General features: G+C 34.9%; 2 protein-coding genes across 2 annotated transcripts; both read right to left on the bottom strand.

The window, feature by feature from the left end:
• Positions 1–1,902: 1,902 nt before the first annotated feature.
• LOC117927545 (60S ribosomal protein L12-like) lies at positions 1,903–2,733 on the bottom strand. Its single transcript, XM_034847091.1, has one exon. The coding sequence runs from the start codon at positions 2,617–2,619 to the stop codon at positions 2,119–2,121; it is 501 nt and encodes a 166-aa protein (XP_034702982.1). The 5' UTR covers positions 2,620–2,733; the 3' UTR covers positions 1,903–2,118.
• A 747-nt stretch (positions 2,734–3,480) lies between these two features.
• LOC117928979 (mRNA-decapping enzyme subunit 2) lies at positions 3,481–13,717 on the bottom strand. The gene is made up of 8 exons (XM_034849146.1): positions 13,511–13,717; positions 12,341–12,492; positions 9,338–9,465; positions 7,892–7,987; positions 6,088–6,240; positions 4,907–5,010; positions 4,752–4,819; positions 3,481–4,006 (listed from the first exon to the last, which is right to left on the bottom strand). The coding sequence occupies exons 1-8, from the start codon at positions 13,588–13,590 to the stop codon at positions 3,822–3,824; spliced, it is 966 nt and encodes a 321-aa protein (XP_034705037.1). The 5' UTR covers positions 13,591–13,717; the 3' UTR covers positions 3,481–3,821.
• Positions 13,718–15,798: the final 2,081 nt, after the last annotated feature.

Here is a 15,798-nt window from a genome sequence, read left to right as displayed (position 1 = left end):
AGAATAGAAGCATGAAATCACACATGTTCCAGAAGGGCCAAAAGGACCAACCCTACTTCTCTTAGATATCTTTACACTTAATTCCGCCTATGGTCATGAGACTCTTGACTCTCTCCTTTTGCTCTCGCTGGGAGGCCTTTGCACTTGTTTTATTCTTTCATTTCTCCTCCACTTGTTTCAATTAGGTTTTCCGAAAAGTATTTTCCTGCTTATTCTCAACAAGATAAACAAACAAACCATCAACTATTCAATTTAATTCTTGTTTTTTTCTATGGAATCATTTTGATAACAGTAGATCTGCATACAGTTTTCACCAATCTGCCATAGAAGGAGCCGGAAATTTGATCAATCTGAAGAGAAAAACCTGAATGCAAATAGCATCCGTAAAAAAAATCTTGGAGTTTAACTCCTAAGAAGCACAGCTATTTCCGCAGGATTGGGTAATTATGGGCACATTGATCCTATGGAAACATGGAAATATTAATGGAAACATCACAAAATATAATCTTAAAATAATAAATATAAAAAGGTGTAGTATTTATAGGGTGAAATTGTTACATATTTGCTTCTTCAAAAATAAAAATATTTAGAGAAATGCAGAGTCAATACTCAATAGGATGATTCTGTCCACCAAACTGAAATATATTGTATCGTCTCTATGACTATCATGAAATATTAAAAATATTAAATAAATTGCATCTCTATAATCCTCATCAAATACTAGCAATATCAAATAAACTGCATACTGGATTTAAATAATTATTATAACAATATATGTATGTGTTTAAACGGATCAATATATTTCAATTACTAAATTCTCTCTACTTGATGTCAAAAATGTTTCCAATGGAAAATATCTTAAACAACACTATATAGTAGTAGCAAATTACCAAACAACAGTATCTTGAATACCCATCTTCCCTCAGTTAAACTTCACTAGTGAGCGGGCTCACAGAAATTGTGATGTTATATTTAATATTGACTAATTTGAATTTTTTTATGAAAAAAATAAGTAAATACTTAAAGCACCAAAAAGAGGGCAGAGCCTACTACAATGGGAGCATATAAGCTTACCGTAGAGGGAAGGGGAAAGAAAAAAACAGAAGACCCAAAAAATATGAAGATTTGATAGGTGGAATATGTTGGATTTGAAGTCAGGTAAGAATCAAATAGAAAAATAAGGACAAGGACCAAGGAAGGATCAAATCACCTTTCGACTATTTTTCAAGGAAAACAAGCATGGGAAAGAAAATTTCTGCAATACTCCATGGAAGAAAACAAGTTGGAGGTGGTAAGTGCCCCATCACACTCACTTGCCCATCTTTTCCTTGGTTCTTCTTTCCAATTCATTCTCAGCCCTGAAGTTGCCCCAAAATGCAACAGGTCATGTAGCTACCTAAGTTTCTCTTCTACTACTCCATAAGAAATTATAGTGCCACGCACATGCAACAACTGGAAATCAACTCACCCTCCCTTTCCTTACCTGAAAACTCAAAACCATAACCACCTTTTATTCACCAATCAACCAGAACCATAATATAAAGGAAAGGAGACAATGAATTCTCCCCAAAAATCCAGCTCGATACCTAAGGAGCCACATTATTCAAGCGCACCAGAATAAGAAATCTAAAAACGAAACACAGTTTCTTCTTCTGTTTCCCAGTGCTTTCCAAATATTGAGATTCAATTAAATAAATCTAAAAACTCAAAATGAAGATACGTCACCATGAAATTCCTACTTTTTAGACATGTATCAGTAAGTTTTATGAACATCAAGAAGAGGAAAACAAAAGCACATTTAGCTTCGTGGACAAATGCGTTATCCCTGACCTTATATACACTGGCAATCCATTAAACTCAACGCACATAAAACACCACGTCGACTCAGAATGAAATCCAAGATACCAGTAAACCAAAAAAGAATGCATCATTTTGTAATCAAAATTCAAAACAAAACTTATGTGTGCAATATCATCCAACTACAAGCCCATAAGAAACATCTAATAATATAACAAAACAAAGCATCAAATCTAAAGATACATAAACTTCCAAGTAAGTCCCTCATTCCAATTTATGAAACTTGGACAAAAGAAGCAAACCGTAGCAATCCGAAAACGCTCAATCTTCTGGAACCTCGACGTCTCCATCGGCAATCTCCTGCTGCAAATCCTTGGGATCATTACCGTCGACCGTGCAGCCGACAGACACGCAGGTGCCGAGAATCTCCTTCACTGTGCCGGACAAGTCCTTGGCCATGGACCTAGGGCGCATGACCCTGGCGATCTCGATAACATCGTCCAGCGAAATGTTGCCATTGTGCTTGATGTTCTTGGTCTTCTTGCGGTCGCGCTCGGGCTCTTTGAGGGATTTGATGACCAGAGCGGCGGCGGAGGGGACGACGGAGACCTTGGCCTGGCGATTCTGGACGGTGAGTTTGACAGTGACACGGAGGCCCTTCCAGTCCTTGGCGGTCTCTTTGGCGATGTCTTCTCCGATTTTCTTAGGGGAGAGACCGAGAGGGCCGATTTTGGGGGCGAGTGAACTGGCGGCTCCGACTTCGCCGCCAGTGACTCTGACGTAGACGTCGACGACTTGGGATGGGTCGAATTTGGGCGGCATTGTGGGGGAATAGGAAAAGAGTGGCTGTGCCGCGGAGAAGAAGAAATGATCAGGGGTTTATGGGCTTTTATAAATCTAGGGTTTTTGCTGAAGGATGGTCAGTTCCTTGATCACAATCCCTAACTTCCTAAACCAATGCTTGGATTGGGCCAGAGTGTACCCTAATACCTTCCTCCATTTGTAGCCGAATTTCATGATTTTTTTAATTGAATTAAAATATATATTCTAATTCTTTCAAACTCTCTTATACATCACTTTCGTTATAATCTTGTTAATTATAAATTATAGCAATAAGATTAATTTTTTTCCCTAATGCATTGCACTCACACCAAATATTAATTATATTTTTCATTATTTTTACATTAATAAAAATCAAAATCAAAATCAAAATCAAATAAGATTTTTTAGATTCTACTTTTAAAAACAGTTTCCATTTTCCTTAATCAAAAGTACAAGTGGTGAGATGCAATTACATGCATGCATGCATGCATGGAGAATGAATTTCGACTGCATAAAGAATACGAAAATGAAGATGTGCTTAACAGTTTGATAAAGAAACCTGGATGCCATTGTTCTTCCCATAATATGCTTCTGAAACAATCAGCTACTACATAGGCAATGCATACACGTATCAAAGAGGGCATAGACTTATTAGCTGGTTCATCTTTAAAAACATCGGTCTGGAAATCCCAAATCGTAGCCGAGGCTGAATCCATCAATTTCGTAAGGCCTTGTTTTCAGACCAGCAAGAATAAATATAAAGAAAATTAAGGAGATATTTTGCAGTTCTATAAGGAGAAGTTGCGCCCCCTTCTTTTTATTTGCCCAACACTTCTCTTACAGATTCTGAAACCAAAGATAGAAGCAAAAGGTCCTGCACTATTTCCATTTTGATTAAAAAAAAGGCATAGAAATACAATCAAATACCCAGTAAACTAAGACTTCAACGGTCACTAAGTCAAATGCACTGTCTTTTCAACCTGATAAAAGCAGAATGACCAAAGACAATTTCCATAAAGGGCTTCTGTACAGAATATACAAACACCCAAACCTGAAGATCTGAGATACACAATATACAGCTGGTACCTCTACAAAGGGCCCTAATGCTGTCTAGTATAGTACTGGTGAAATGGCTGAAACTAACCTCCTTAACTGAACATGGCAACACTTTACTTTACAAGAAAGGGATTTGTGTTTGACCTCTAAGCAGAAAAGGCTGAATCCATTGCTTTTAAGATTGCCGTGGTATCAAACCTGAAGTTTCTGAAGCTCCTGCCAGGACCTGTGTCAGGAGGGTGAACATCTGATACGGGTTTTGTTGCCTGGTTCTCCGCTATCATTGTGCTACTCCCTGTAGAGCTGTTCTTGGCATTCCACACACAGAATCCTTAACAAAATGACCAAATGCTCATCAGCATAACCACACAAGAAAATTAAAGCACCACCATACTTCTTATGAAAATCATAGTATGCAAACTAACAAAAAGAAACACTAGGGCATGTTGCTAGGCAGCTTAATTAGATCTTTCTCAAATCAAGAACCCAATTTGAAACAAAAACAAGCTACTGCTTACTCAGTCTGGCTCTCCATTTTTTGAATCAAACAAATTTTCTTTCAGCATCATTTCTGTTTGATAGCAAAGATACGTAGGGAAAAGAGCAAAAATTTGGAATGCTATAACAGGTTGGGGTTTGGGTGGCTGTTGTAAGATTCCATCCAAGTTCCCTTCTCTTCACATGACTTCTTAATCCTAATTACAAGTCCTGATAAATAGTTTAATAGCCTGTACTTGTGTCAACAACAATATTAAGATTTAAGACACCATGTAGTGATTATTTTGATGATGCTTCCTTGTTGAAAATTTTCTAACATGGCAATATTAAGATAATTAAGAAAAGTGAGCTCAACTTTTTTTCACTGTTTTAGATTAGGGGCTGAAGATACATAAACTAATGGGAAATGCAAATGCCCTGTTTCTGGGGGGCTCTATCTGAGTTATTTTCCTTCATTCTTTTTCGGCTTTCTATCCATTAAACATAAAGAAACACTTTAATGGGATACCTATCACAAGTAAAAACAATGAGAGGAAAATGTCAGAAGTTTCAGAAATTCCATTCATGGAAGGACAAACCTTTAGCAGGCGCATCAAATTTTGGGGCTATGGGGGGTTGATGTGCTGAAATCCATGATTTCAAAGATCTGCATGAGAACACTATTGAATAAAAATTGTCCAAGAATGTAAAACCCTTTTGGAGATCATACCAAAATTCTGTAAACAATACTCACAATAAGAAAGGAGCAACCATGTAAAGCTTGACACCTGAGAGCCCACGAGATATCACATCACCACTTACTGGCTGAAGGTCATCGAGTCGATGCCATGAGATTTCCTGCAAGCAGAAAATTAAGGCAACCTCTCAAAATTTCAATTTTCTGCAAGGTACCAGCCTTTAACATTGCCTCTCACTTAGTTAAAAAAGTAAAATAAAATAAAAAGATTTGCAGCAGTCGTGAGAGGTGTAACAATTCAGAAACTTAATTGGACGGCCAAAAAGAAGCATGAGATGTGTCCTAAGAAGGTCCTTTAACTAAGTATAAGCTAAAAAAATTTAGCCTGTAAGATTACAACACACTAGAGTGATGAAGTTCCTTATCTAGTTAATTTCTAATCCAAAGTTAGATAAGAATTAGAGGGTTTTTTTTCCTTCTATTTTTTTAATAGTTTTCTGTCTCTTGGTAGGAAGAATAATAGTTTTCTGTCTCTTGGTAGGAAGAAATCACTAGACTGATTAAATCAAAACTATAATCTACTTGCTATGAAACCTCCAATATAATAACCCTCTGCCAAAGTGCATATGCTTTAAAATCTTCCCAAGATGAGAACTCCTAAAAGATTGATCTCATATAGTGGGTTCTGGAGGGCTCAGTTAAAATGTTCTCTGCAAAACCTAATGGATGTGTGCATGCATATAAATTAAAAATATAAAAAAAAAAATTATAAAATATTAATATATATATATATCACATAGTAAGAGTGTGCATGCACGCAGAGGGCTGTGTGCATGTGTGTGAGAGAGAGAGGAGAGAGAGATTTGCACATGTTTTGCAAGGGGAGGAAGGTACTATTCAATGCCAAAGTGCATATTCTATTGGTCATCAGTATTGCAAATACAAAGCTCTTTTACCTTTCATTTGTAGGTACCAAGCTTAAAAAACTAGTCCAGGAAATTCAACAAATTTGATCTAAGCTGGTGTGGATTTAAAAACAGATTATTTAGCATGTCTTGCAAGTAAGAAAAAAGCAGGACATAAATTTCAGGTGATAACTTAGAAACCAAGAAAGTTTAACATCAAATCTACCCAGAAATTTCTCTTTAACTGGTAAACTTCTTTGCAAAGAAAAAAAAAACTGAGAAATGGATTTATCTTAAAATATTGACAGTGTTTAAAAGGAGAGGAGCATATACACTGATCTCTTTTTTGGTAAGTGGCGCAAAGGCAGTATCATCCTTCACACCAGCGATTATGTAAAGCCGCACCCTTTGTTGTCCAAATATCTCTTCAATGTACTCATCTTGGTTAAGAAGTTTTGAGACATCAAAACCTGTTTCCTCCTGGACCTGCATCCACCATAACAAATAGTTAGGTGAAAAGTATGAGAAAGGTATAGAGAGAACAGCAGTTTAATTTAGTTCTCCTTTTATTTCAAACAAAGGCAAAAAGCAATAAGTGATATTGATTTAAGAATCCAATCTGTAGCTTGAAATAGCAGGTTTCTAATAAGTTTAGCAAGGTTACTTAACAAATTTTATATTATAAATTTTAATTACCATCCTCCTTATCGCAGACATCATTAGCATGCAATAATTAAGAAGAGAAATTCACACAAAAGAAGAAAACACAACCAAAAGAGTTTAAGGTAGCTATATCTATGGGTCAAGACAGCAAAACTAGATCTACTGAATTAATGGAAATTACAAGAACATAAGTTCTTTCTCCTGAAAAAATAAAATGAGAGAGAAACAAGCAAGAAAACCAATCATGTCTGGGACTCAGGGGTCACTCCCAGAGTCACAAGACACCACTCAAACAATATCAAAGTAAACAGTTACTCCTAAATGCTCCAGAACTCTAACAAAAGCCACAACACTTCTCCCTGAACCATGCTCCCCAAGAATGGGGATTTCAAAATCACCCAAGCATGCATTTTGTTAAAAAAGATTCTAAAAAAGTTAAAGACAATTCTAAAAAGTTCCCTATTGAAAAAAAAAAGGACCTAATTGGACAAGGAATAGCAAGCTAATCAACAAGTAAATCTTTAAAAGTGGTCTGGAAATAGTGACAATTTTCAGGCAAAATGAATGGGCCCTGCAAAGCAAGTAGTAGTGGAGATGGAAAACAGCTTGCAGAGGAGAATCATCAATGCAATTTATCATCAATCCTCAATATGGTAATCTACCATTGGCTGTGCTCCTGGTTGTACATCTGGAAGAATTTGAACAGAGGAATTCAACAATATTTTGGAAAGCTGTGAAGGTTTTGGTAGGTACAATAAGGAAAAGACAAATTTGGCTGACATTTAAAGCCAAAAAAGGAACTCCCCTTTACAAAGCCAGCTGCAAGTCTCATCATCCTCTCCCAACATGGGAAAAGCTTTGATCAGCACTTGTGGACTCCAGGTTGTTAGTATTAATGGTTACACCCCCTAGCTTTAGAATCTTCATGTTTGGGAAATTGATTCCATATAGATCCAGTTACCCTTCCTTTGGTCATGCCCCTCAAAGGTGGAGGGGCAGGATTGTTCTTGTGGAAAATTAGTTTGGAAATTCCAAGCCCCATCAGATTTAGATTTCTTCTTCTGGTGTGCATTGTCAAAATAAATTTCAAGGACTGATGATCTCATTTCAGGAAAATGACATTCCAAACAGATGTGTTATGCAATTATGTGTAAGAAATAGTGAGAGACACTGAATCAGATACACCAGGATCATCAAGTCCTTACAGAAACATCATTTGACAACTTGTTATGATAAAACCATTTCCCATATTCTAAGTCAATCTTGGACAACATTATGATCTTCAAGGCCTGAAACTAAATTAGAAGTTATGAAAAAATTGGTAACATTTAAGCCTTTTTCCCTTCACCATCATGCACCAACTAGTTTGAATCTATGGGAAATGGTGTTTTAAACAAGTGAAGAGTTATATAAATAAAAGAACCAGATATACTGAGATAGTCCAATAAAATACACAACGGCAATAACATCTTACTTCTCTAATGGCACACATGTGGTCTTCTTCATCTTTGTTCTTTTTTCCACGGGGAAAACTCCAGCTTGTTCCTTTCCATCCCTTCACTAGTAAGCACTGTTAATTATACAAAACAAGCATCAAAACAGTGTGACAATATTTGTAAAAGGAGAGCTGAATCAATTACTTCAAACTATTAGATAACTCTGTTATGTGTACTACAGTTTACATTTTACATTCTGAATCATACAGAAAAGCATTTAATGAAGGATCCAATTCACCAAAATTGCAAAAGAGATATTGGTGTGCAAACATGAGGATATCCAGTTAAAATATAACGGCAGATAGGGAACCATCTCTGTCAACTGGTTAGGAGGAAGCCAGTTAGGCATGGTGTAAGAGAGGTTATATAGAAAATAGATGTTCAAGTATCTTTTAAACTTAAATTGAGAGAAAATGAAGTTTATGCTAGTCTTGCAGTAGCATTACAAGCCAGACCTGCAAGCTATAGATCTTCAAATTGAGCTACTACCAGCCAAACCATGACCCACTACAAAAGTGCAGATAAACAAGATTCTTAACAATAATTAGATAGGACTACTCCACTATTCTAGGAGAAACCTTCGCTCCTTTTCCTTTTCATTTCTTTTCTTTTCTTTTTTTATTTATTTATTAACTTTTTTGTTCTTTTGATAGGTAAACCAAAAGCACATTGGGAGTTGAACCTGGGAAACTCCCACAAACCCTCCCAACCTTTTACCACTTGAGCTAGGCCTCAAGGGACTTTGTTTCTTTCCCATTGCAACTGGGTGAAGCTCTTTCCAGGCTCTTAGGAGGCTAGATTTCACATTTCCATGAAAAAATTCCACTTTCACCTATTCACAAGTAATTTGCATCACTCGCAATATATTGAACAGTGGACTTGTACTCCTGTTCTCTAAAATTCTACAAAGTTCCATTAAGATTTCCATTTCTTCCTAAAAATCTTCTGAATTTTCACATTTTTGTATAATCACATTTTCAATATCATAAACACTTCAGTAGCTCAAAACCAGCATTTCCATCATCATATAAAGCCTTAATGTTTCTTATCTTCACCTCATATTTTCTGCCAAAGAAATAATCAAAGAGCCATCAGTGAAACAGATGGTGAAAAGCTTCATTTATGGCAGGCTGTGAGAATTTATTGGACTGCTAAGGAAAATGCATCAGACAACTATGAAACATTCAGATCAACAGTATGCATTCTATACATGGATGACAAAATGTAAGATAGAATCAATGACAACAGATTCTTTGATAGGCAAGCAGCAACATCAGATCTTAGGCTAGTGTAAAGCTGCCAAAAGTAAATAAATGAATAAAGGTTGGTTGTTAAAAGAAAATGCTATAAAAGGGATTTTTCTCTCCAAGAAAGGACCAAAATAGAATAATCTTTCCCTAGCTTTCATTGACAAGAGTCCTCACCCGTTCAAAGGTTTCATCCAAAATGATTGCCCCAGTTACAGGTACTCGAACCTTGTAGGAAGTGAAGTCCTTAAAAATGTCATCTATATGAGCAACATAAGGTCGTAAAACATCACAGCTGTTAAATACTGAAAGATGTTAAGGAAAACAATCATAAACCAATACGGAAATACATTGAAAGAATAAATCCACAATAAATGATCATCACGTTGTCAAGAAGCTAGTCCTTCCAAAGTAACCTTTACAATAACTTCATATTGATGTTCCAATATTTGATTGATTGGGTGGGCTGTTAGCCATACAGGCTTTCTTTTTTCCTTTAGATAAGCAAATGATAATAAAGCACCAAACAATATGGTGCACAGGAACCACATCTAAGAAGAAAAAAGAAACAATTAACAATTACATTCCCAATCTATTACTTAGTGCACAACCTCTCAATGAAATCTATCAAGGATGTGGAACCAACTTGAAAATCATCTTGAAGAGACCCATGAGACCACATGTATAGATTAGAAATAAGGGAGCCCTTAAGAGATTGGTTTGTGCATTGCACCCCTTCAAAACTTATTTGGTTATGTTCCTTCCAAATTGTCCAGAATAGGCAAAGAGGAGTTGCTCTCCAAGCCTTTCTTCTCTTCTTACCCACAAAACTCTCATTCCAACAAATCAACAAGCATTTCATTGAAAAATAGAAAAACCACAAAATGCCAAATAAAGAGAACAAGAAGTGCCATCAATGTAGGACAACTCTGAGATGGTTGCCTACACTCAAATAGGTGAGCTAGGGTTTTTCTTTAAGGAGATAAACTAGGAATAAAGTTTATGGTCGAGAAAAAATAAAATAAAAAATAAATAAAGAGAAAGAAGATACAACGAATAAAAGATGGAAACCTTAAGAGTCTCACTAAGGCCTTCTAGAAGTCTCACCTAGAAAAAAATCGATGGAATCTCACCATCGAGGATTGCAAGACTTGTAATAATAAAAACATAATATTATTAACACCAATCAATTCATTACTTTGATTTATTGATTAGTCCTATTTATTGGTTTCTCTAAGAAATCCAAAGTTTACTAGAATTCTAATAACCTATCATGACTCTAATTCTAATTATCTTATAACCTAACTAGCTAATCCTAATTTGACTCCAACAAATACTAATCATAATTTAATTCCAATTAATAATAATTCTAATTTAATTCCAATTAATATTAATCCTATTTAAAGTTTATTTATATCTTCCCTTTCCTTCTTGAATAGACTTTAAAAGACTTTCCCCCATCAGCCATAGTCCCTACCTTCCCTATAATGGATGAGTAAATGGTTTACTTATTCTTCTACATTTTTATACATACAATAATAACTCGCTAAAAACCAACCTCTTCTTTTAAGTTGGTTCATGGTTAGAATCCTTCTCTAAGCCGTTTTCCATGTGCAGAAACCCACTTTGGTAGGAACCCAAGATACCCATGCTATCTATGAGGGGAAAAGCACTTCTACCTCCAAACCCAAGGTAGAGTAGAAGGACTTAACCAAGAATATCCCACTCTTAATAGTCTTCTATACCATTTTGTCTTGTCCACTACTCCTTTCTAACACATGTAGCTTTCGAAGCATCTTTGTAACATTACTCACCTCGCAAACTTAGGAATGTCTCAAAAAGCACGGGTTCTACAGGACCAACTCACTCTCTACCACCCAAACATCACCCACTCAAGCCTTTTTTTATTTTATTTTATAAAAGTTATAAAAAATAATAGAGATGGAAAAGAGTCCTTCAAAGGAACATCACCACATTATACATCTTGCCAAAATTTGATTCTTCTTCCATTGCTTATCTCAAACCCTGTTTTGGCTTTAAAAACTTCCCATCCTTTTCTTATCATCTTCCACAAGCCAAGGTCATAACCTTCCTTCCTACCCAAGAGCACCACTTATCCGGCTCTTCTCCAAACTTTCCCACTATAACCTTTCTCCAAGGCAAATCCCTCTCCAAAGCAAATCTCTAACACCATTTTCTTAGTAAGGCTTTATTGAGGGTAAACATGTGCTTGATGCCTAGGCCCTCTTTCGTTTTATCTTTGCAGATTGACGACCATTTTTACGAGATGATTTTTCTTGTTAAGAACCCCTTCTCCCCATAATGAATTGGTAGCCATACATGCATGTTTATGTCATTACCTTACCTTACACATACAATTGAATCAGCAAGATCATATCATTCCCCAGCCTCAAGCTAATAAAAACAAACTTCAAGTTGCAGTAGACACAATGATTAAGACTTACAGAAAGTTTGTACTTTTACATCGTAGTTTCCTGAACTTCTGTCTTGTTGGAGCTTAGGAAGTTTTTTTTTTTTTGTATAGATTCAGTACTTACGAAAGTTTATATAGTTTGAGTTCAAGGCAATTGGCAACCACACACATGCATAAACAAGAACTTTCTTTATTTTTTTTCTTTTTCTTTTTCTTTTAATTGGCAGATAAAGAAGATGCATCTAACAGAAGAAGGGCACAACCCATATATATACTATGTGTACAAACAGCACACCTGCAAATAAAGCAGTATAACAGACCTAAGCTAATTAATCCCCATAGTGTTCTACATAAACAAATAATTCTACAGACAACAGCGATCTCTAGAGATTTTTCACATTTTTAATCACTCTTTTAGATAATACTTCTAGCAGGAATTTGTTAATTCTAAGGTTATCTTCTCTTTTTGTTTATTTTCTTTGTTGTTTTGCACAGTTACACAAACAACCATCTTGCCCAAACTAAAATATGACAAACGGTGTCAAGATAGGTTGCTTTGTCTTTGTTTGACATGTTTAGGTATAGAAGAAATCAAGAACGTGCTTACATGAAATCTGGTTCCACCAAAAGAATAAAAGATGATTAATTTTGAAGTTATCTTTGACTTTATAAAGTAATAGAGGTCTGTTGACTCAATGCAAGCAATCATAAAATGAAATGAAACTAATAAGCAGCGAATAGGATACATAAAGAGGTAAATTCTTTTAAATTGAAGGACTTCAGCGACGGATTTTTTTCTACTGAGTTGTCCTCATAGAACCAGTGTGCATACTCCACAAGAAATAAAATCCTCTCGAATGATTGTTGGTCTTCCTTCGGCACATTCAAGACAAAACGACTGCAGGGGAAAAAGGGATTAAAGCTGAATATACATATTAAAGAAAAAAACCTAGTCTTGAAAAAGAAAACACGATATGCAAGACACTGCAACTTAGAAGGTTGATGTGATAATATCATAAGCACGGAGAAAGTAAAAACAGGCCTCCCAATTCTATAGATGGTACAAAAAATGTTTAGGAGTCACAAACTAACAGCTAAATGAGATTTTGCAATTATTCACAGCAAAACACAAACAGAAAGCAGTTGCTCAACCAGTCATAAAGCTAATAAATATTTTGAATTTGTACAAATGGCTATTCAAATCCATGACATATCAACAAATATTTCTTCCTTTTCATACAACGCAGTATATTACAGATTGAGCAAATTCAGTATAGATCAAAACAAGCTGCAATTTTCCACTCTGAGATCCACACCTATCAAGAAATTTGGTCACATAATCCTATAGCCCGTTTGCAATATGAGAGCCACGGAAAAATAAAGAAATGGGTATATGTATAGATACAGCCAGAAAAATTTGATCATACAGTTTGACCTTGATTTGGTTCCTAAAAATAAATGAAATAATCAACTCAATAAAGTCATGAGCAATTACTTCGATGAATTAAACTGAGTTCCTCTTTTCCTTGGAATTTAAACAGCAAAGGAATGCCAAACTTCAGTTTCTTTTTCTTTTTTTTCCATTTTCTTTTCTCCACAGCTAAACAGAGGGCAATGTGAAAAAATATTTCCTGTCCTCCTCACATTTCATCACGATAGAAAAATCAAACACCAAAATAAATGTACTTCCTGTTACGCCACTAAGCGTCCTAAACCCTAACAAGCGATTGCAAAACAGTACCTACAACTGAAAAACAAATGCCATCGACTGTACACTGAAGCTCTGTTTGGCTACCGAGAAACCACAAGAAAAATGAAAAAAAAAATAATAGAAAACACAACTAAAAGAAGCTCAAAAGCTCTTGAGTTCCTATTTCTTTTCCACGCTGTTACTCGACAACCAAAGGTGTACTTACCTACAGAGATCGTCGAGGAGTTCTTGAGGAGGATTTCCGTTCTTCAGAGTAGCGCTTGAAGATCGATGGATGCTTGACATGACTTCTCTGTACAATTCAAAACCCTAGTTTTGGGGAAAATAAGACGTTAATCTCTATTTCTTCCGTTGACGGAAATGGATCGGATCGGACTGAGCAAATATTTCCCGACCTGGCCTTCTATGGCACACCGAAACGGTGCCGTTTTAACTTTTTATTGGGACTCTTAAACCGAGCCGAACCGCCGTTTGAGGCCGGCTGGACCGCTCGGGGGATTTGCCCTTGCTAGTAGGGCGGTTTCCTTGTTATCAAGTTTTTAGGCTAAAAGAGGATGATTTGGTAACAATGTAATTGGACTACATTTTATAAAATCTCATAGAGATTTTCTAACATTAACCATTTTTATGTAAAATACTTTAAAAATTCTTTAGTGTGGAAGATTTAATGAAGTCATGACTATCCTATGCTTGTCATGTGTCACACTTAAATTCGATTTTAATACATCGGTCTTAAATTGTCACGTGTCTTTCCTTTATTCAATTTGAATATACTAGCCCTATATGTATTAGTAGTTGGTTTGGAACATGTTAAATCAATTCAATTTGAACATATTAACCCTCTATTTGTTAGTAGTTGGCTCGGAATATTTTAAACCAAACGCCTATCTTTGAGCTTCATCATCGATACATTAATTTGGAATATGGATTAATTGATTTAGGTTAACTCGTGCAAACCAATCCTATCAATACTTTATAGAGGTCATCATGTTCATCCTAAGCTAACACCTTGACATAGTGACAAATATAGCAAAACAATTGAAACTCCTACTCAAAACAAACTCTTGTTATGATAATAATCAAATATCAAGATAGTTTACGATATAAATTGTTATGATAATAATCAAATATCAAGATAGTTTACGATATAAATTGGTTGTTAGAGTGCTTTTGCCATCAATTTTCCTTATAATGAGTTTCGTGCGTACGAGTAAAGTGTGAAGTCAAGTTAACCCAACCTAAATATATACCAAAGAGAGAGGGTGAATTGAATGTTGATCAATTTTTACAGAGTGATGTAATGTTGAACAATTTTAAAGTTTAACTAAAATGAATTGCAATTGTTAGATAACAAGGAAAAACAAATAGTAATGTAATATGGTTCAATGCAACGTTAGCTACAACCGTGACCTTAAGCTCCAATCCAAGCCTTCAGGTAATCCACCATATAGCAAAGATCCTTCAACCTAAGTGAATGCTTTAACTTGTACACTTGATTTTTAGGTATAGACTTTTACAATTCAACAAGCATCCTTCAACACTTAAAGGGTATTTGTTTTTTAGCTTTTTGTTGTAAGCAATTTGGTTTCAGATTTTAGATTGTTTGTTTTTCTATTTTTTTTTATAATTTATTATAAATTTTTAATTGAATAAAAAAGGTCAAATATATGACTTTTCCAAAATAGAAAAAGTAACATGTTGGTTTTTCTTTATCTTTTAATACTTAATAGAAATAAAATATCATAAAAACAAATAACTTAATACTTAACATTATCAAACATTATTTAGTTTTAATTTTTATTTAGAATTAAGTAAAAAAAAAAAAAAACACCACCTTACATACAATATAACGGTTTAAAAGAAAGCAATAGCTAACTATAATTAATGAAGCACAAAGAAGGAAAGGGCTTGACTCTAATGGTAAAATCGATATAATATGTAGGTGGGTATAATTGTAATTAAAGGGTTCTTCAAAATTTGATCAAGACCTCTTCGAAAAATCTTAGGTTAACAATCTCGCATTTTTTCAATGATGAAAAAACCTATAATTTTTTAAAATATATTTCCCTTAAATACATGCAATATGTGGAGCTAAAAATAATTAACATAAAAGCTATAAACATAAATCCAATCATTCATACATATTCATACCATAAATCATCCATAAAACCATATAGAATGATAAAATAATAACTATGTCTAAAATATAAAGATGGCACTAAACATAACTAATATCATTCATGATGGAATCCACAAAGCATAGTATGATCATAACTATGTCCAAAATATAAAGAGATATTAGAAAAATCTAAAAAGTATCAAGTAACACTAGTCGAGCATAACCATAACCAAACATAGTTGTCCAAAATACAACCAAAAACTTTAATACAACCTTTTTTTATCTCGCTAGAGGGGGAGACTCCATATTATACTAGCATTTATTTCAATTCTTCAGTCATCCAAAGGTTTATATTCCCATTATGCCTAGATTTG

This window comes from Vitis riparia, chromosome 13, assembly GCF_004353265.1.
Source record: "Vitis riparia cultivar Riparia Gloire de Montpellier isolate 1030 chromosome 13, EGFV_Vit.rip_1.0, whole genome shotgun sequence".
NCBI classification, from domain to species: domain Eukaryota; kingdom Viridiplantae; phylum Streptophyta; class Magnoliopsida; order Vitales; family Vitaceae; genus Vitis; species Vitis riparia.
This window is presented reverse-complemented; position numbering and strand designations above follow the sequence as displayed.

Coding starts and splice junctions, on each gene's coding strand:
- LOC117927545 (XM_034847091.1), bottom strand. CDS start 2,619: ATGCCGCCCAAATTCGACCCATCCCAAGTCGTCGACGTCTACGTCAGA.
- LOC117928979 (XM_034849146.1), bottom strand. CDS start 13,590: ATGTCAAGCATCCATCGATCTTCAAGCGCTACTCTGAAGAACGGAAAT. Junction 7,988..9,337: donor TGGATGAAACCTTTGAACGG/GTGAGGACTCTT, acceptor TATAATTAACAG/TGCTTACTAGTGAAGGGATG. Junction 4,007..4,751: donor ATTTGATGCGCCTGCTAAAG/GTTTGTCCTTCC, acceptor CATTTTGTTAAG/GATTCTGTGTGTGGAATGCC.